The following is a 19,914-nucleotide window of genomic DNA, read 5'->3' on the forward strand; positions in this document are numbered from 1 at the left end:
GACCTCGATGCTCACTCTGTAGGTGCCAGCCTCGCTTTTCCTCGTGCGACTTAAATTGTGCTTCAGAACGTATGTTTTCTCTTGCCACTTGTCTCCTGAAAAGAGACAAATATGTCGGCAGGTGCTGTTCAGCCGTTGCTTAATCTGTTAAACTTTTACTGATTTGTCATCGTGTGGTGAGAGTGTGGAACGAGCTACCAGCACCAGTGGTGCACGCAAGCTCGATTTCAACGTTTCAGAGAAGCTTGGGATGGAAGTTTCGAGGGCTCTGGTCCAGATGCAGGTCGATGGGAGTGGGCAATTTTAATGGATCGGCACAGAATAGATGGGCTGAAGGGCCTGTTTCTGTGCCGTACCTTTCTTTGACTCCGGTGTTTTGTTTGAGAACAACTCTTTTAACATGCAGTACTCTATCTTTTGCAGATTTTTGTGAAAACTTGCCAGCAGATTGCAGGGAGACGGTCATAATGAGTCACATCTTGCCGTATGTTAAGGTAAATATGCCTCTCTCACATTCTTGGCTGGTTGTACGGTCTGTCTAAAATTAACGTAGCAACCCATCTCACTCACTTCGGGGGGGGGGAAGAAGTCCCTCAGTGTCTCGGGTGGGCCTGAAACGAGGATTCGGGAGCCTCTTAATCCAGCTCAATATCCAAAAGCACTAGTCACATCTCGACCCCTCTCCCTCCCTCCCCAAGCACTAGTCACATCTCGCCCCCTCTCTCTCCCTCCCCAAGCACTAGTCACATCTCGCCCCCTCTCCCTCCCTCCCCAAGCACTAGTCACATCTCGCCCCCTCTCCCTCCCTCCCCAAGCACTAGTCACATCTCGCCCCCTCTCCCTCCCTCCCCAAGCACTAGTCACATCTCGCCCCCTCTCCCTCCCTCCCCAAGCACTAGTCACATCTCGCCCCCTCTCCCTCCCTCCCCAAGCACTAGTCACATCTCGCCCCCTCTCCCTCCCTCCCCAAGCACTAGTCACATCTTGCCCCCTCTCCCGCCCTCCCCTGAACTTGAAATAAAAAAGACTTCAGTCTGATTAACCTGAAATAATGATTGTTGTCTCCTCTCACGCCGTGAAAGGATCGATACCTGTCTCTCCCCCCCCCCCCCCCCATGGGATGTCGAAATGTTGGAGAGAGCAGTTAGTTTTTGATGGAGGTAGACCATGGTCTCTCGTTGCTGTTGCTGGCGTGCTGGGTGGTGGGGATGATGGTGCTTCGTAAGTGTGTGGGGTGTGGAGGATTGACGCTGCTTGGGTGTGGGAGGGAGCCTTTGGGACTCTGCATTTTTTCTGTCATTCATTATTTGGGATTTCTGTTTTCGAGGACGTCTGTGAAGAGTAAGAATTGCAGATTGTGTATTCTCTGATACTAAGTGGAGCCGTTGAGCAAACACATTCCTGAAGCCACCTTACAGCGCTGCTCTGGTTTTGTGGTCGGTAGGAAGATACGGCACACCGGGCCGTTGACTCTGGCGTTTGCGGGGATCTGGCGGGTACAGTTCCTCCTGTTCTGAAGCTTTGGTGTCGCTCGCCGGGATCAGTGACGTCACCAAGCCCGCTGAGCTCAGCAGAGTGGAGGACTCTCGCACAAGCGCTGCTTGGTTCATAAAGAACTTCCCACTCCGATAAAGGTCGGCACGTGGCGGTTAGGAAGGCGTGCGGCACGCTTTCCTGTACCGGTCGGGGCATCGAGCTCAGGAAGTTGTGTTGCTTTTTTTTTATATAGCCGGGCCGCATCTGGGGTATTGCTTCCAGCTCTGGTTGCCCCGTTATAGCAAAGGTGTTGGGGCTTTGGAGAGAGTGCGAGAGGTCGGGCAGACCTGGGCTGGTTTCTCTGAAGTGGCGGAAGCCGAGGGGAGATCGAATAGAAAGTTATATGAGAGGCATAGAGTGGACGGGGAGCATGTCTTTCCCATGACTAATACCAGAGGACGTGCGCGGAGGAGGGGGTGATCTGAAAGGAGGTGTGTAAGGCTAGTTTTTAACACAGTCAAGACATGCTGGAAAAACACAAGATGCTGGAGAAACTCAGCAGTCGGCGTTTCGGGCTGAACTGCTTCGGCAGGAAGGGCTGAGCCCTGACGAAGGGTCTCGGCCCGAAACATCGACTGTCCTTTTCTCCGTAGACGCTGCCTGGCCTGCTGAGTTCCTCCAGCATCTTGTGCGAGTTGCTCGCATTTTTTAAGCCTGGTGTTGGCTGCCTGGAGTGGTGGTAGAGGCAGAAATATCGGAGACCTTTAATGACGTTTAGATAAACACGCGAATGTGAGGAAAATGGGAGAATGTGGACACTGGGTAGATTAGATTGCGCACTTGATAGGAATTTAAGTACAACGCTGTAGGGTTCTGTTCCGTGATCTATATAAACTATAATATCAAACTGTAAAATAAATTATTTAAGAATGACCCATGACTGACCAGGTGGATCGTAGGAAAGTGGAGCACAATAGCAACCTGACTGAGATATCAAATCACAAACAAGAGGAAGTCTGCAGGTGCCGGAAATCCAGAACAACACACACAAAATGCTGGAGGGACTCAGCAGGCCGGGCAGCATCCACGGAGAACAGTGCGGTCGACGGTTCTGTAGGCACTGCCTGGCCTGCTGAGTCCCTCCAGCATTTTGTGCGTGTTGACTGAGATGCCTGTGTTGTAGCAGAGTTTTAACGCTTCACTTAAAATAAAAGACAAGAGACTCTCTGGGCTCAGTTCGCAGCGAGAACCTCTATTGTCGTGATGATGACGGAGAGCCAACCCTCACGGTGGAGAGACTGACTCTGACCAGGCGAGTGTGTGCGAGTTGACCTTTTGTACAGATAGATGAAACGGTTTGACGTACAAGAAAGTAATAACATCGTATGTCACGTCTCAGCCTGCGGTTTTAGCTGGAACGGGCTGCTCTTCGCTCTAAGGCAGAAGCTCTAGGCTGCGGTTAATAACTAAGCTGTTGCAGTTCTCGTAAGAACGTTGCTCTGCAGAAGTAAGGCGTTAATCGCCTTTGACACACATACTAAACGGAATGTTCCAAACAGGGGCTCCTAGCAGCAAGCAAGGAACATTCTGCAAATGTCACCACCACACCTGTCTAGGTTTTCACTTGATCATTTCCTGTGGGTTTCTTTTCCAGGAGCTTGTGTCCGACACCAATCAACACGTGAAGTCTGCGCTGGCCTCTGTTATCATGGGCTTGTCCACCATCCTGGGCAAGGACAGCACTGTTGAGCACCTGCTTCCCCTGTTCCTGGCTCAGCTCAAAGATGAGGTAACTTTATCACCAAGTACAAACTGTAACATACCCCTCGCGTGACCGGTGGGCATCGGGGATATTTGTTGAATAGCCTACGGAAATCAGGCAAACAGCTGCGGGGGGCTTTTTTTCTGTCTGCTGTTGGAAAGCTGCTGTCGAGTCAAGAGTGGTGATGAAAGGTCGCTTCTTCATTAGGCGATCGGAAAGCTGGTTGCCATCTCCCTGGGACGTACCTTCAGGCATCTGCTGAGGGTGACGGGCAGCCCGTGCTCCACCACGAGACACAGGTATCTGGATGAGTGTGCCAGAACGGGACGTGTTGCAATGCAGATTGATGTGTCTAGGCTTTGATTAGGGGACAGCAGTTGACCCATGTTCATCTGCCATCTTTCCTGATGACAAAACATTGTAACTGCCGTTTGCCGGTGATGTCCAGCATTCTGAGATGTTATAATGACAGACTCTGCAGATGCTGGCAATCCAGAGTGACTGACACACACACACACATCTCTCTCTTCCTCCCTCCCCCTCTCCCTCTCTCTCTCTCCCTCTCTCTCTCCCCCCCTCTCTCTCCCCCTCTCTCTCCCCCCTCTCTCTCCCCCTCTCTCTCCCCCCTCTCTCTCCCCACTCTCTCCCCCCTCTCTCTCCCCCCACTCTCTCCCCCCTCTCTCCCCCCTCTCTCCCCCTCTCTCCCCCTCTCTCCCCCTCTCTCCCCCCTCTCTCCCCTCTCTCCCCCCTCTCTCTCCCCCCTCTCTCCCCGTATCTCTCCCCTCCCCCTCACTCTCCCCCTCTCTCTCTTTCTTTCTCTCCCTCTCTCTCTCTGCCCTCTCACTCTCTGTCTCACTCTCTCCCCTCTCCTCCCCGTCTCTCCCCCCCTCTCTCCCCCTCTCTCCCCCCCTCTCTCCCCCCTCTCTCCCCTCTCTCCCCCTCTCTCTCCCCCCTCTCTCTCCCTCTCTCCCCCCTCCCCCCTCCCTCTCTCTCTCCCACTCTCCCCCTCTCTCCCTCTCTGCCCCCTTCCCCTCCCCCCAGGGGAACTCAGCAGGTCAGGTAGCACCAATGGAGGGGAATGAACCCTTGGGCCGAGGTCCTTTGTCGGGACTGGAAAGGGGGGAAGGCACCCGAATAAGAAGGTGGGGGGAGGGGAGTACAAGCTGGCAGGTGCTAGGTTGACCAGGAAAGGGGAAAGGTTGGTGTGTAGGGGAGGGGGGTTGAAGGGAGGTGGTTGGTGGGAAAGGTAAAGGGCTGGAGAGGAAGGAATCTGATAGGAGAGGAGAGTGGACCGTGGGAGAAAGGGAAGGAGGAGGGACACCAGGGGGAGGTGACGGGTGGGAGAGGTAAAGGGCTGGAGAGGAAGGAATCTGACAGGAGAGGAGAGTGGACCGTGGGAGAAAGGGAAGGAGGAGGGACACCAGGTGGAGGTGATGGGTGGGAAAGGTAAAGGGCTGGAGAGGAAGGAATCTGATAGGAGAGGAGAGCGGACCGTGGGAGAAAGGGAAGGAGGAGGGACACCAGGGGGAGGTGATGGGTGGGAAAGGTAAAGGGCTGGAGAGGAAGGAATCTGACAGGAGAGGAGAGTGGACCGTGGGAGAAAGGGAAGGAAGAGGGACACCAGGGGGAGGTGACGGGTGGGAGAGGTAAAGGGCTGGAGAGGAAGGAATCTGATAGGAGAGGAGAGAGGGACCGTGGGAGAAAGGGAAGGAGGAGGGATACCAGGGGGAGGTGATGGGTGGGAAAGGTAAAGGGCTGGAGAGGAAGGAATCTGATAGGAGAGAAGAGTGGACTGTGGGAGAAAGGGAAGGAGGAGGGACACCAGGGGGAGGTGATGGGTGGGGAAGGTAAAGGGCTGGAGAGGAAGGAATCGACAGGAGAGGAGAGTGGACCGTGGGAGAGAGGGAAGGAGGAGGGACACCAGGGGGAGGTGATGGGTGGGATAGGTAAAGGGCTGGAGAGGAAGGAATCTGACAGGAGAGGAGAGTGGACCGTGGGAGAAAGGGAAGGAGGTGGGGATCCAGGGGGAGGTGATAGGCAGATTACAAGAGAAGAGGGGAGCCGGAATGGAATATGTTATTCAGTGAATAACATTTCTAAGGCCAGTTAGCTTAACATATGTAGTCGGGAAAATGCTTGAAGCTGTCATTAAGGAAGAAATAGCGAAGTATTTAGAAAGGAGGGGTTCCATTAGACAGACACAGCATGGATTCAGAAAGGGCAGGTCCTGTTCGACAAACTTACTGGAGTTCTTTGAGGACCTAATGAGTGCAGTGGGTAGAAGAGAGCAGGTGGATGTCACATACTGGACATTCGGTAGGGTGCTTCACAAGAGACTTATAAATAAGATACGGATGCATGGAGTCGGAGGAAGTGTATTGGCGTGGATAGTGGATTGGTTAACCAATAGAAGGTAGAGAGTTGGTATAAATGGGGTTTTCCCGGTTGACAGTCTATGGTGAGTGGGGTGCCGCAGGGGTCGGTGCTGGGCCCGCAGCCTGTTTACCATTTACATGGATAATTTAGAAGAGGGGACTGAGTGTAGCGTAGCAAAGTTTGCTGATAACACTAAACTAAGTGGAAAAGCAAATTGTACAGAGGATGTGGAGAGTCTCCAGAGGGATATAGGTTCAAGTGAGTGGGCCAAGGTCTGGCAGATGGAATACAACGTTGATAAATGTGAGATCATCCACTTTGGAAGGAATAATAGAAGAGCAGATTATTATTTAAATGGTGAAAGATTGCAGCATGCTGTTGTGCAGAGGGACTTGGGAGTGCTTGTGCATGAATCGCAAAAAGTTGGCTTGCAGGTACAGCAGGATATTAAGGGAAACAAAATGTTGGCCTTCATGGCTAGAGGGATTGAATTCAAGAGCAGGGAGGTCATACTTCAACTGTACAGGGTACTGGTGAGACCGCACCTGGAGTACAGTGTGCAGTTCTGGTCTCCATACTTGAGGGAGGATATGCAAGCAATCATCTGCAGATTTCCTCATGTTTGCTTGAGGAAGGATAGACTGGTTTTGGAGGCGGTGCAGAGGTGGTTCACCAGGTAGATTCCAGAGATGAAGGGGTTAACCTACCAGGAGAGATTGAGTCGCCTGGGACTATACCCTCTGGAATTCAGAAGAATGAGAGGGGATCTTATAGAAACAGACAAAATTTCGAAAGGGATAGATAAGATAGAAGTAGGAAAGTTGTTTCCATTGGTAGGTGAGACTAGAACCAGGGGACATTGCCTCGAGATTCAGGGGAGAAGATTTAGGACGGAGATGAGGAGAAACTGTTTTCCCCAGAGGGTGGTGAATCTGTGGAATTCTCTGCCCAGGGAAGCAGTTGAGGCTTCTTCACTAAATATATTTAAGATACAGTTAGATAGATTTTTAGGTAGAAGGGGAATAAGGAAAAGGCAGGTAGATGGAGCTGAGTTTGCAGACAGATCAGCCATGATCTTATTGAATGGTGGGGCAGGCTCGATGGCCTACTCCTGCTCCTATTTCTTATGTTCTTATGAATCATGAATGGAATAACAACTGCTTCTTTCACCAGGGTCTCTCAAACTATTTAGTTTGAGAGCTTTAGGTAAGAGCAAATGTGCACGGCATTCTTTAGAAGCAGTGATGTGTTGCCATGGAAACACTTTCCTATCATGTTTGGAGAGCTAATTTGTAATCATAGTGCGTATTGGATTAAAGGTGAATTGCTTGATGGTGTGATGGAACTGTAATTTTTCCATCTATCAAGTTCCTTATTTTATTTTGGCGTGAACTTAAACAAAAACGTTGCATGTGCAAATTTGGGATTTTTTAATTAATGTGGAAATTTGCATTTCACTATTTTACATAATTAAAATTATTTTTTTAAAAATCTCCCCTTCCTCTATTCCCCACTCTTGAGTTTTTACTTCTCCCTGGGTCCCCACCCCCTTCCATCTCTCCTCTGGTCCACTCTCCTCTCTCAGATCCTTTCCTCCTCCATCCCTTGACCTTTCCCACCCACCTGGCTTCACCTATCACCTTCCAGCTGGCCTCCTTCCCCTCTCCTCAGCTTTTTATCTGGCGTCCTCCCCCTCCCTCTCCAGTCCCGATAAAAGGCCTCGGCCTGAAACGCCGGCTGTTTATTCATCCTCCTAGACGCTGCCTGACCCGCTGAGCTCCTCCAGCGTTTTGTGTGAGTTGCTCTGGATTTCCGGCGCCTGCAGACTTGCTCGTGCTTACAATTAAAATGACTCCCTTCATGTGCTACACCTCAAAAGACTCACCAAATGTCGGAAATGCCTCGATTTTTTCCCGGCACAGCTGACAGATCCCAAGTGCACATCTTCAAATTGTCGGCTATTAATTCAAACCTTGAGTTATTTGTTCGTTTGAAATGAAATGAAGGAAAAAAAAGCCTGCCGGGTCATGATTTGAACTGTTGGATAGTTCAATAGCATTTGGCATTTTTGCATGTTATTTATGCCACACGTGCAGAAAGATTTCTCAGACGCAGAAATCCCAGTGTGTTTCTTTTGTGAAGGGCAGCTTTTCGCAAAATGGTGGCTGTTTCCCTCCCGAGGAGCTGGCAATAAAGGGCGGTGAGACTCAGGGACAGAATTAGGCCCCTCAGCCCATCCAGACTGCTTCGCCGTTCCATCGTGGCTGGCTTGTTACCCTCTCGACCCCATTCTCCTGCCTTCTCCCCCCGTAACCTTTAACCCCCGGACTAATCAAGAACCTCCACGTTAAACATGCCTAATGACTCGTCCTCCGCGGCCATCAGCGGCGGGCGGACCCGCCGCCCTCTCGCTGAAGAAATTTTCTCTCAGCTCTGGGCGCCCCTCTATTCCGAGGCTGTGCCCTCCGGTGATAGGAAACATCCTCTCTGTTCTAGGCCTCGTAACATTCGATAAGTTTCAATCAGATTCACCTCCCTTCCTTCCCTTCGGAGTACAGACCCGGAGCCATCAACCTCTTCCCCTTGAATGTTTTCACCTTCATTCCCAGGATCACTCTCATGAACTTTCTCTAATACCAGCACATCTTGGGTAAAGGGCCCGAAGCTGCTCACAATACTCCCCAACTGCGAGGCTTCAGCATTGCCCCCTATATTTGTTCTGGCCCTCTCAAAATGAAAGCCGGCATTCCGTTTCCTGCCTTACCACCCTGTCAGCCTGCAAGATAACGTTTAGAGAACCCTACGCGAGGTCTCCCAAGTGCCCTTGCACCTCTGCCTTCTGGAATTTTCTCCCCATTAGAAAGAAGTGTATGCCTTCATTCCTTCTTACCAAAGTGCATATGGCCGTACACTTCTGGCAGTAGGCAGCCGCCGATCCCTCTGGGACCGTGGGTTTGCGCCTCTGGTGGACTTGCGGTGTCCTCTCCAGGGTGCCGGCCTGGGCAGGAAAGTTTGAAGAACTGGCTGTTGCCCATGAAGTGGGTTTCCCCCCTCTCCGCGTCACTGATGCAGTCGAAGGGAAGGGCAAGCGCCGATACAGCTGGGCACCAGGGTCCTCGCAGAGGTCGTAAACAACATCAAACTGCCTTAGGGGTTTACTCCCAAAGCCTTCCCCATGGGTGTGTGTGGCCTCGAGGCAGCGGGGGTTTAAAATCAGGGCTTTCCCTCTCCTAGGTGGGCTGCCGTCCAAGGCTGATGGTCCTCACCTGCCCGAAAAACTTTTGGACACTACAGTATATTCCGGCTGCCACTGCCTTGCTGTTCTCCTGATCTGTCAAGCCCTTCTGCAGACTCGCTCTGCTTCCTCAACACTACCCCGCCCCTCCTCCTGTCTTGGTATCATCCACAAATTTGGCCACCGGGCCGTCAGTTCCATCGTTCAGATCATTGACATATTCTTGGAAAGAAACAGTCGCAATGCCGACCCCTGTGGAACACCAATAGTCCACCTGCAGTCAACCAGAAAGGGCAACTCTTTGCCTCCTGTCAATCAGCCAACCTTCTACCTGTGCTAAGGTATCTTCTGTAATAGTGTGGCACCTTGTCAAAGGCCTTCTGAAACTCCCAAGTAAACAGCGTCCACTGACCCTCCTCTGTCTGTCCTGCCTGTAATTTCCCCTTACGGAAACCATGCACCTCCAAGTACCGGAAGCCTCGTCCTTATTAATGGACTCCCAACGTTTTCCCAACCACTTGAAGACAGGCTAACGGGCTCCCTGGGTTTTGCCTCCCTCCCATCTTAAAAGAGTGAAGTGACATTTGGAAATTTCCAGTCCTCCGGAACCATTCCAGAATCTAATGACTCTTGAAAGATTATTCCTAATGCCTCCCCAATCTCTAAAGCTGCCTCTTTCAGCACCCTGCGGTGCGGCCCATCTGGCGCAGGTGACTTGACTACCGTCAAAGCTTCCAGCTTCCCAAGCACCTTCTTAATAGCAGCAACTGCGCTCAGCTTCTGCTAACCGACGCTCGAGTTCCTGGCGTGACCACAGCTATGTATAGTACTGCGCAAAAGTCCTGGGCTCGTGTGCATAGCTGGGGTGTCTGGGGTTTGCACGGTCCTGCGGTGATTCTTCTATATGGCACTGGGCTGCTGCCGCGGGGGAAAAAAAAATCAGATTTCATGACACCTGTGAGGGGTGATGAACCTGATTCTGATACGGGTCTCTGTTGCGGACTGAGAGTGGGAAGGGGGGCAGGGAGAGGGGGAATTGTGTCCCTGCCCCCCTCTTTTGGTGAATGTCGGTGGTATCGTGGTCCTGCATTTGTATTCATAGACTGTGGACTTTTTCCAGACTTAGGGTTTTTATTTTTTTTTATATTGCTTGTTTCCTTTCATCTTGTTGTGCAGGGGGTGTGTTTCAGGAGGTTAAATGTTCTGTTGGGTTGGGGGGGGTGGATGTGTTGCTGTTCCACTTAGTGTGTGGAGGGGAGGGGTGGTTTTGGTGGGGGGGGCTGATGATCGGGATGCTGTTCTTTTTTGTACCGGGGGGAGTGTGTGTGTAGGTTTTGTGTTTCTCTCTGAATGACTTCCATGTTTCTTTCTTTGCTTCGTGGCTATCTGGAGAGGACAGATTTCAGAGTTGTACATGGATACATGCTTTGATAATAAATGAACCTCTGACTCTCTGGTTGGGAAAGGTGGGGAGGGAGCGGGAAGCACCAGAGGGACATTCTTTAATGATCAATAAGCCAATTGTTTGGAATCAAATGACCTTGCCTGGTGTCTCAGGGCTGGGGTTTGTGTCTGCACCCGCGCCACCCCCTCCTGCCCTGGCACTCCTTCTCTGGCGCTTGTCCCATGCCCCTCCCGCGGGCGCTCCACCCTCGCCATTCCCAACATCCTGTGCTCCCACCAGATTGACAAACTTGCTCTCCGCTGCACGTCGACAAGTCTTCGACACCCTGGCTATATGTGCATGTCCCCTAAGTACTGTAAGTGTGAAAAGTGACGTTCATAATTTCTTTTGTGGGGTTAATATTTCATTAATGTCCGAGATGATATTTGAAAGGAGAGAGTTTGGGGAGCGCCAGTGTGTCTGTGAGACAGTGTTCGCAGTATGAACGTTTTTCACCCGTGCTGTACTCAGAAAATTGCCTTGGGGATACGAATGGACTGGTCAAAGAACACTGAGGCTGTCTACAAGAAGGGTCAGAGCCGTCTCTACTTCCTGAGGAGACTGAGGTCCTTTAACATCTACCGGACGATGCTGAGGATGTTCTACGAGGCTGTGGTGGCCAGTGCTATCATGTTTGCTGTTGTGTGCTGGGGCAAGCAGGCTGAGGGTAGCAGACACCAACAGAATCAACAATCTCATTCGTAAGGCCAGTGATGTTGTGGGGGTGGAACTGGACTCTCTGACGGTGGTGTCTGAAAAGAGGATGCTGTCCAAGTTGCATGCCATCTTGGACAATGACTCCCATCCACTCCATAATGTACTGGTTAGGCACAGGAGTACGTTCAGACCAGAGACTCATTCCACCGAGATGTAACACTGAGCGTCATAGGAAGTCATTCCTGCCTGTGGCCATCAAACTTCACAACTCCTCCCTCGGAGTGTCAGACACCCTGCGCCAATAGGCTGGTCCTGGACTTATTTCCACTTGGCATGATTAACATTATTATTTAACTATTTATGGTTTTATATTGCTATATTTCTACACTATTCTTGGTGATCCCTCGGGATCAATAAAGTATGTCTGTCTGTCTCCTCCCTAGTGCCCTGAGGTCCGTCTGAACATTATCTCCAATCTGGACTGCGTGAATGAAGTGATTGGAATTCGCCAGTTATCACAGTCTCTGCTGCCAGCCATTGTGGAATTAGCAGAAGATGCCAAATGGAGAGTGCGCCTGGCGATCATCGAGTACATGCCCCTGCTCGCAGGGCAGCTGGTGGGTGTTTTATTCTAAAATGTTCTTCATAGTCTTATTAGCAGTGCTTCCGTGTGGATGATTTGCAGAATGGAAATGATTGCCCATATTAAATTCATACTTTAAAGACGCAAATAACTTTGAACGTCTTCTTTCCTTTTTGTACCAGAAGCAAACGTGCGATGGTAACTATTATACTCGTAGCCCACCGACATGGGTAGTCTTACCTTAGACCCGGGGCTCCCCACCTTTTTTTTGATTGACCATTAGCCTGCGGATCCCGGGGTGGGAAGCCTTTTTAGTCCAGCAGGTTTAAGGACTGCAGACTTTTTCAGACTTACGGTTTTCATATTCTATTTTTTATATCGCTTGTTTCTTTTCATTTTGTTGTGCGAGGGCTGTTTGGGGGTTAACTGTTCTGTTGGATATTTGTGTTGGGTTGGGGGGGGTCGATGTTGCTGTTCCATTTTGTGTGTGGCGGGAGGGGTGGTTTTGGGGGCTGATGATCAGGATGCTATTTTTTTTGTACTGGGGGGGTGTAGGTTTCGTGTTTCTCTCTGAAAGACTTCCATGTTTCTCTCTTTGCTTCGTGGCTATCTGGAGAAGACAGATTTCAGAGTTGTACATGGATACATGCTTTGATAATGAGTGACCCTCTGATTCTTTGATTGGGAAAAGGGGGAAGGGAGCAGGAAGCACCAGAGAGACATTCTGTAATGACCAATAAACGAATTGTTTGGAACCAAGTGACCTCTTGAGAGCAGAAATAGTCCATTCAGCCCATTGAGTATCCTGCAACATTCCACCATGGCTGATTCATTGTCCCTCTCAACCTCATTCTCCTGTCTTCGCCCCGTATCCTTCCACGCCCTGATTAATCAAGCGCCTGCCGTCCTCCATTTTAATTACACCCAATGTCTCGGCCCCCACGGTCGTCCGTGGAAGTGAATTCACCACCTTCCGGCCTGAAGAAATCGCTCCTCATCTCTGTTTCTGCCAGGCGCTCCGATTACCTCCGCCATCCCAGAGACGTGCTGGTTGTAAGCTGGTTATTGTAGATTACCTCTCTGTGTCGGTAACTAGCAGAAATACAGAGGTCGTGTTCATGGGTTCAGTGTCCACTCAGAGATCAGATGGCAGAGGGGAAAAAGCTGTTCCTGAATCGCTGAGTGTGTGTCTTCAGGCTCCTGTACCTCCTCCCTGATGGCAGAGGGGAAGAAGCTGTTCCTGAGACGCTGAGTGTGTGCCTTCAGGCTCCTGTACCTCCTCCCTGATGGCAAAGGGAAAGAAGCTGTTCCTGAATCGCTGAGTGTGTGTCTTCAGGCTCCTGTACCTCCTCCCTGATGGCAAAGGGAAAGAAGCTGTTCCTGAATCGCTGAGTGTGTGCCTTCAGGCTCCTGTACCTCTCCCTGATGGCAAAGGGAAAGAAGCTGTTCCTGAATCGCTGAGTGTGTGTCTTCAGGCTCCTGTACCTCCTCCCTGATGGCAAAGGGGAAAAAGCTGTTCCTGAATCGCTGAGTGTGTGTCTTCAGGCTCCTGTACCTCCTCCCTGATGGCAGAGGGGAAGAAGCTGTTCCTGAGTCGCTGAGTGTGTGCCTTCAGGCTCCTGTACCTCCTCCCTGATGGTGGAGGGGAAGAAGCTGTTCCTGAATCGCTGAGGTGTGTGTCTTCAGGCTCCTGTACCTCCTCCCTGATGGCAGAGTGGAAGAAGCTGTTCCTGAATCGCTGAGTGTGTGTCTTCAGGCTCCTGTACCTCCTCCCCGATGGCGGAGGGGAAGAAGCTGTTCCTGAATCGCTGAGTGTGTGTCTTCAGGCTCCTGTACCTCCTCCCTGATGGCGGAGGGGAAGAAGCTGTTCCTGAATCGCTGAGTGTGTGTGACGGAGGGGAAGAAGCTGTTCCTGAATCGCTGAGTGTGTGTCTTCAGGATCCTGTACCTCCTCCCTGATGGCAGAGGGGAAGAAGCTGTTCCTGAATCGCTGAGTGTGTGTCTTCAGGCTCCTGTACCTCCTCGCTGATGGCAAAGGGGAAGAAGCTGTTCCTGAGTCGCTGAGTGTGTGCCTTCAGGCTCCTGTACCTCCTCCCTGATGGCGGAGGGGAAGAAGCTGTTCCTGAATCGCTGAGTGTGTGTCTTCAGGCTCCTGTACCTCCTCCCTGATGGCGGAGGGGAAGAAGCTGTTCCTGAATCGCTGAGTGTGTGTCTTCAGGCTCCTGTACCTCCTCCCTGATGGCGGAGGGGAAGAAGCTGTTCCTGAATCGCTGAGTGTGTGTCTTCAGGCTCCTGTACCTCCTCCCTGATGGCGGAGGGGAAGAAGCTGTTCCTGAATCGCTGAGTGTGTGTGACGGAGGGGAAGAAGCTGTTCCTGAATCGCTGAGTGTGTGTCTTCAGGATCCTGTACCTCCTCCCTGATGGCAGAGGGGAAGAAGCTGTTCCTGAATCGCTGAGTGTGTGTCTTCAGGCTCCTGTACCTCCTCCCTGATGGCAAAGTGGAAGAAGCTGTTCCTGAATCGCTGAGTGTGTGTCTTCAGGATCCTGTACCTCCTCCCTGATGGCAGAGGGGAAGAAGCTGTTCCTGAATCGCTGAGTGTGTGTCTTCAGGCTCCTGTACCTCCTCCCTGATGGCAAAGTGGAAGAAGCTGTTCCTGAATCGCTGAGTGTGTGTCTTCAGGATCCTGTACCTCCTCCCTGATGGCAGAGGGGAAGAAGCTGTTCCTGAATCGCTGAGTGTGTGTCTTCAGGCTCCTGTACCTCCTCCCTGATGGCAAAGGGGAAGAAGCTGTTCCTGAGTCGCTGAGTGTGTGCCTTCAGGCTCCTGTACCTCCTCCCTGATGGCGGAGGGGAAGAAGCTGTTCCTGAATCGCTGAGTGTGTGCCTTCAGGCTCCTGTACCTCCTCCCTGATGGCGGAGGGGAAGAAGCTGTTCCTGAATCGCTGAGTGTGTGTCTTCAGGCTCCTGTACCTCCTCCCTGATGGCGGAGGGGAAGAAGCTGTTCCTGAATCGCTGAGTGTGTGTCTTCAGGCTCCTGTACCTCCTCCCTGATGGCGGAGGGGAAGAAGCTGTTCCTGAATCGCTGAGTGTGTGTCTTCAGGCTCCTGTACCTCCTCCCTGATGGCGGAGGGGAAGAAGCTGTTCCTGAATCGCTGAGTGTGTGTGACGGAGGGGAAGAAGCTGTTCCTGAATCGCTGAGTGTGTGTCTTCAGGATCCTGTACCTCCTCCCTGATGGCAGAGGGGAAGAAGCTGTTCCTGAATCGCTGAGTGTGTGTCTTCAGGCTCCTGTACCTCCTCCCTGATGGCAAAGGGGAAGAAGCTGTTCCTGAATCGCTGAGTGTGTGCCTTCAGGCTCCTGTACCTCCTCCCTGATGGCAAAGGGGAAGAAGCCGTTTCTGAATCGTTGAGTGTGTGCCTTCAGGCTCCTGTACCTCCTCCCTGATGGCGGAGGGGAAGAAGCTGTTCCTGAATCGCTGAGTGTGTGTCTTCAGGCTCCTGTACCTCCTCCCTGATGGCGGAGGGGAAGAAGCTGTTCCTGAATCGCTGAGTGTGTGTGACGGAGGGGAAGAAGCTGTTCCTGAATCGCTAAGTGTGTGTCTTCAGGCTCCTGTACCTCCTCCCTGATGGTAGCAGTGAGAAGAGGGCATGTCCTGGGTGTTGGGGGGGTCCTTAATGATGGACCCAGCCTTTTTGAGGCAACGCTCCTTGAAGATGTCCTGGATAATACGAAGGCTAGAGCCCATGATGGAGCTGACTAATTTTACAACTCTCCTGTATCATACCAGATTTTGTATGGGATTGGTTTTAAGGAAGCCAGTCACCCTCAGTTTCCGTGTGAAAACACAAGGTAGATTTTCTCAGCCAGAAACTAACAATGCTCCTGTTGTGCTGTGTTCCCGTGTTTTACGGTTAATCATAAAACTGTTCAGTGAATATTTACACCTTTGTAGTTAAAGAGTTGTCAAGGTCCGGGTAAGAGTCACCGGCAGAGCTTGTGGTTGGACTACTCAGCCACACGGTTACCCTGGGGGAGTTTTTATTTGTGCTGGATACCTGAGAATTATGCACCGCGGGAAAAGGCTAACTCGTTCCCAGTGATTGAATGTAGAAAGTAGAATGGTGCATTGTCATGTCGAAGAGAGATACCGCGCTGGTCGGGAGTGTGAGATCTGTAATCTGAATAATCCAGCACACGTGGCAGCTTGCGTAATGTTTAAATCGTGAAGTTGAAATAGCTTCCTGCTGTGGATCTGGGTGCATGGGTTATTAAAAATACAGGCCCTGCCTGCCCTTCGATTGCCGCTCAGCAAACCCTGATCCCACCCTAGCCCAAACAGGAGACAGGTAACAGTTACTACTAACTGGGTGCGTCTCTGGATTGTGGGAGGAAACGCTGGCATCCCACAGGGAAAACGTACCGGCTCCTCACAGGTGACAATCAGAATTGAACTCTGACCTCCCCCCCCCCCCCCAGCTGTAATAGTGTCACGCCAACTGCTACGCTACCGATAGTGGTAACGTTCTTACTGTCTTCATTAAACCATTGGACACTTCTAAGTTTTTTTCCTATTTTTCATGGATCATAGTCCTGATCAAAGAAATTGATTCAAGGATATTCGAAAGTACTTGAAGCAAGTACCTTAGATAGGGTATCTTTTGTATAGCCTTCTGCCATGGCACGATCTAGTTTTGCTGCAGTTTATTAGAGGACGTGGCCAGTCTTTCTTGTGTGACCCCTTGGCCATTGGCTCAAAGAAGTTAGCTAACTGTGCCGGTAAGTAGCGACGGGCGGAAGCGGCCAGAATGCAAATGTCACGAGTTGGCACGTTCTGCTAGAAATCCAAGGGGTTATTTTATCAACGTTCTTCTTTTTTTTCGTCAAAACCTGTTTAGGGGGTGGAGTTTTTCGATGAGAAGTTGAACTCGTTGTGCATGACGTGGCTGGTCGATCACGGTGAGTACAGCCTTGACGAATCGTGACTTCTGCTGAGCGAAAAGCCCTTCAGAGTTGTCCGCGTCGTTTAACGGTGCTTTCTTTGATGCTGAGTGAGCCCGCTAAACCCCTTACCAAAAGTTCATCGTCCTGCTTTGTCACATCCTCAAAGGATTGGATCATGCCCCTCCTCACAAAGCCGTGCTGACTCTCCCGAATCAGGCTGTGCTTCTTGTAAACCCTGTCTGTAAGAATCTTCTCCTAAAACTCACTGGTCTGTAATTCCCAGAGTCATCCCTGCTCTCCTCCTTGAACAAGGAAATAACATTTGCCAACTTCCAATCCTCTGGGACTACCTCCAGTGAGGATGCCCAGATCGTCACTAAAGGTGCAGCGATCTCTTCCCTTGCTTCCCATAAGTAACCCTGGGGCCCCGGGGACTTATCCGCCCTAAGTTCCAGCACGTCCTCTTTCTTAATGTCAACAAGTTGTAGCATATCACTGCCCTCACAAACATCAAGGTCCCCCTCACTGGTGGTTACTGAAGCAAAGTCTTCGCTGCGGATCTCCCCCCAAAGTCCTCCGGCTCCAGACACGTTTCGTCTTTCAGCACTGGCCGGCCCGGACCCTCACTCTGGCCATCCTCCTGTTCTCCAGTGTCTCGGGGTTTTTCCCCCTGAATCCTACTCGCCAAGTCCTCGCTTCTAGTTCTCCCGAGTCCATTCTTCACGCCCTTCCTGGCCACCTTCTGTGACTCTCCGGAGCCCAGGCTGATCTTCGCATCCTACGCTTCTAGACTAGCTGTTCCGCATCTCTTGTCAAGCATGGCTCCTTCGCCCTTCTGTCCTTTCCCCGCCTCAGTGGGACAAGCCTCTGCAGAGCCCCATCCAAGTGAAGCCCTAAACGACTTCCGCGTCTCAATTGTGTGTTTCTGAGTGCATTCATCCCAGTTTGTACTCCCAGATTCCTGCCCAATGCCATCATAATCCTAACACCACCTCCCCCCCCCCCAATTCTTACTGCTACAAGTACACTTTTAGTACACTAGTACACAAAGGTAACAAGAAACAGACCGGACTTTAACAGATACGTTTATTTATTTAATTATTCGAGAATGGCCCAACAAGCCACATCGCCCAGAAACCAGCCGATCTAACCCTCGCCTAATCACAGGACAGTTTACAATGACCAGTGAGCCTGCTAGCCGGGACGTCTCCAGACTCTGCAGGGTGTTGCGAGACGTGAGCTAGACCCACGAGCCACTCCGGTTAGTTGCCTTCAGGCAGCGGAGCTGGGGATCTGAAACAGTAGCTGAAAAATTCTGGAGATGCTCAACAGAGCAGGCGAATGAACGGGCAGGGATTCACAGACACATCTCCCAACATGACCTCATGCCAGCCTCATCCACTCCTTTTTTCTCACCCCCCTCTACGTACGAGTTCCTAATCCTGCCTGCGTCTCCAGAAGCTGCCCATCACATCTGCAGTGGTTTTCTTCTTGCCTGGCGGTCACAGTTATGCAGTACTCAAGCCGGCTTTAAGGCAACATCGCTCAGGTCCTGTGTTTTTTTTTTGTAAAAGATGGCTCTCTTCGTTCTCTTGGGGGTAAGCGGGTTGTGGTATTTAGTTGATGCCGGAAGCCTCTCCTGAGACTTGGGCCACTCAGGTGTGTCACCCGTCGTAAATCTCTCAGCCGTTAAATTGGGAGCTTTCAAGCTTCTGTGCTGTCGTCAGTCAGAATGTAGTTTGTCCTTGCAATCGATATTCACGGTCCTTATCCTTTTTATAAGCGAATGGCAGATGAGGATATTTTTCCCTGTGCAAGTAATTTCCCAGAAACAGCTGGGCTGATTCTTCTTTAAAGTGCGTCTTGATTAAAGACCAATAAAATTAACAACAGATTGGATTTGGACTGTTTTGCTTTTCGTGTAGGTCCCTGGAATCTGAATATTGCGGTTAGGGCTTGAACAATGACTAATTATTCAATTACAATAATTAGTAATAAATAATGGTAATCTATCCGATGTATTTTTTAAAGTATCTAATGGGGCGGACAGTGGAATCGTGGTTAGCACAACGGTTTACAATTGGGTTCAATTTCCGCCGCTGCCTGTGAGGAGTTTATATGTTCTCCCCGTTTCCTCCCAAAGACGTACTGGTTGGTAGGTTAATTGATCATTGTAAATTGTCCTGTGATTAGGCTAGGCTCGCAGGGCAAGAAGGGCCTGTTCCGTGCTGTATCTCAATAAATAATCAACAATAAATAAGTATATTAAAACGCTACTTTCCAAGCGCCTAATTCTTGACCCTGTGAACGCTGTCTTGCAGTGTACGCCATTCGCGAGGCCGCGACCAACAACTTGACCAAGTTGGTGGAGAAGTTCGGCAAAGACTGGGCGGAATCCACCATTGTGCCGAAAGTGCTTGCCATGGCCAGCGACCCCAACTACCTTCACAGAATGACCACCCTGTTCTGCATTAACGTGAGTATCACCTTCACAATGCTTCCATTAAACTTCACAAGCTGCTAAAATATTCCATGAATAAAACGTACAGTTAGAACACACAAAGGATTTAACAGAGATATTATGGATTTATTTAAAATGTTCTTCTAATATGTTCACTGTGAATGTTTAGATTCTGCAAAAAAATCAATTAACAACACTTAATTCTTCATTTAATTTCTCAACGTTGCCAAAGCTGCTCCTTCCAGTATTGGCATCTGCTTGATGCGAGGCTCTGCACTTTTGCATTATTTGCTGAGGTGGAGTGGTGTTTCGTGTTTAATGGACGGACAGTGTTAGCTGAAGGACAACTGATTTAATGACCGGTTGACCCACCTGATGGCTTACAACTGTGAAGTTTTATTTCACAAGGGTCTGTTTCCGCGATGTAGTGGACTATGCTGAGAGATCTGAATACCTTGAAATGGACGTTATACGTTATCTGGCTGAGGGAATTTTAAGTTTTTTGATGCAACTGCAATTTACAAGTGGTCTTAAAGGCCCCCACAGTCTTCAGCTTTGCAGCTCTCCTGTTGCAGAGCTCCCTGGTTTTATTTGATGGGCCTGAGCCTCGCTGGAGTTCGGACAAGGTGAGGGGGAGATTCCGTTGAAATGCTTAGATAGAGTGGATGTGGAGAGGATGTTCCCTATAGTGGGGGAGTCTAGGACCAGAGGACACAGATAGAGTGGATGTGGAGATGATGTTTCCTATAGTGGGGGAGTCTAGGACCAGAGGACACAGATAGAGTGGGTGTGGAGAGGATGTTTCCTATAGTGGGGGAGTCTAGGACCAGAGGACACAGATAGAGTGGGTGTGGAGAGGATGTTTCCTATAGTGGGGGAGTCTAGGACCAGAGGACACAGATAGAGTGGATGTGGAGAGGATGTTTCCTATAGTGGGGGAGTCTGGGACCAGAGGACACAGGTAGAGTGGATGTGGAGAG

General features: G+C 50.6%; 1 protein-coding gene across 1 annotated transcript in view; it reads left to right on the plus strand.

Moving 5' to 3' along the window:
- The window catches only part of LOC140716972 (serine/threonine-protein phosphatase 2A 65 kDa regulatory subunit A beta isoform-like), a 74,559-nt gene that overhangs the window by 38,833 nt on the left and 15,812 nt on the right, over positions 1–19,914 (plus strand). Inside the window, 5 exon segments of the mRNA XM_073030169.1 lie at positions 424–494; positions 3,131–3,265; positions 11,394–11,567; positions 16,428–16,488; positions 18,795–18,949. Of these exon segments, the coding sequence (XP_072886270.1) occupies positions 424–494; positions 3,131–3,265; positions 11,394–11,567; positions 16,428–16,488; positions 18,795–18,949 (596 nt within the window).

Source organism: Hemitrygon akajei, chromosome 26 (genome assembly GCF_048418815.1).
Source record: "Hemitrygon akajei chromosome 26, sHemAka1.3, whole genome shotgun sequence".
Classification (NCBI taxonomy): Eukaryota; Metazoa; Chordata; class Chondrichthyes; order Myliobatiformes; family Dasyatidae; genus Hemitrygon; species Hemitrygon akajei.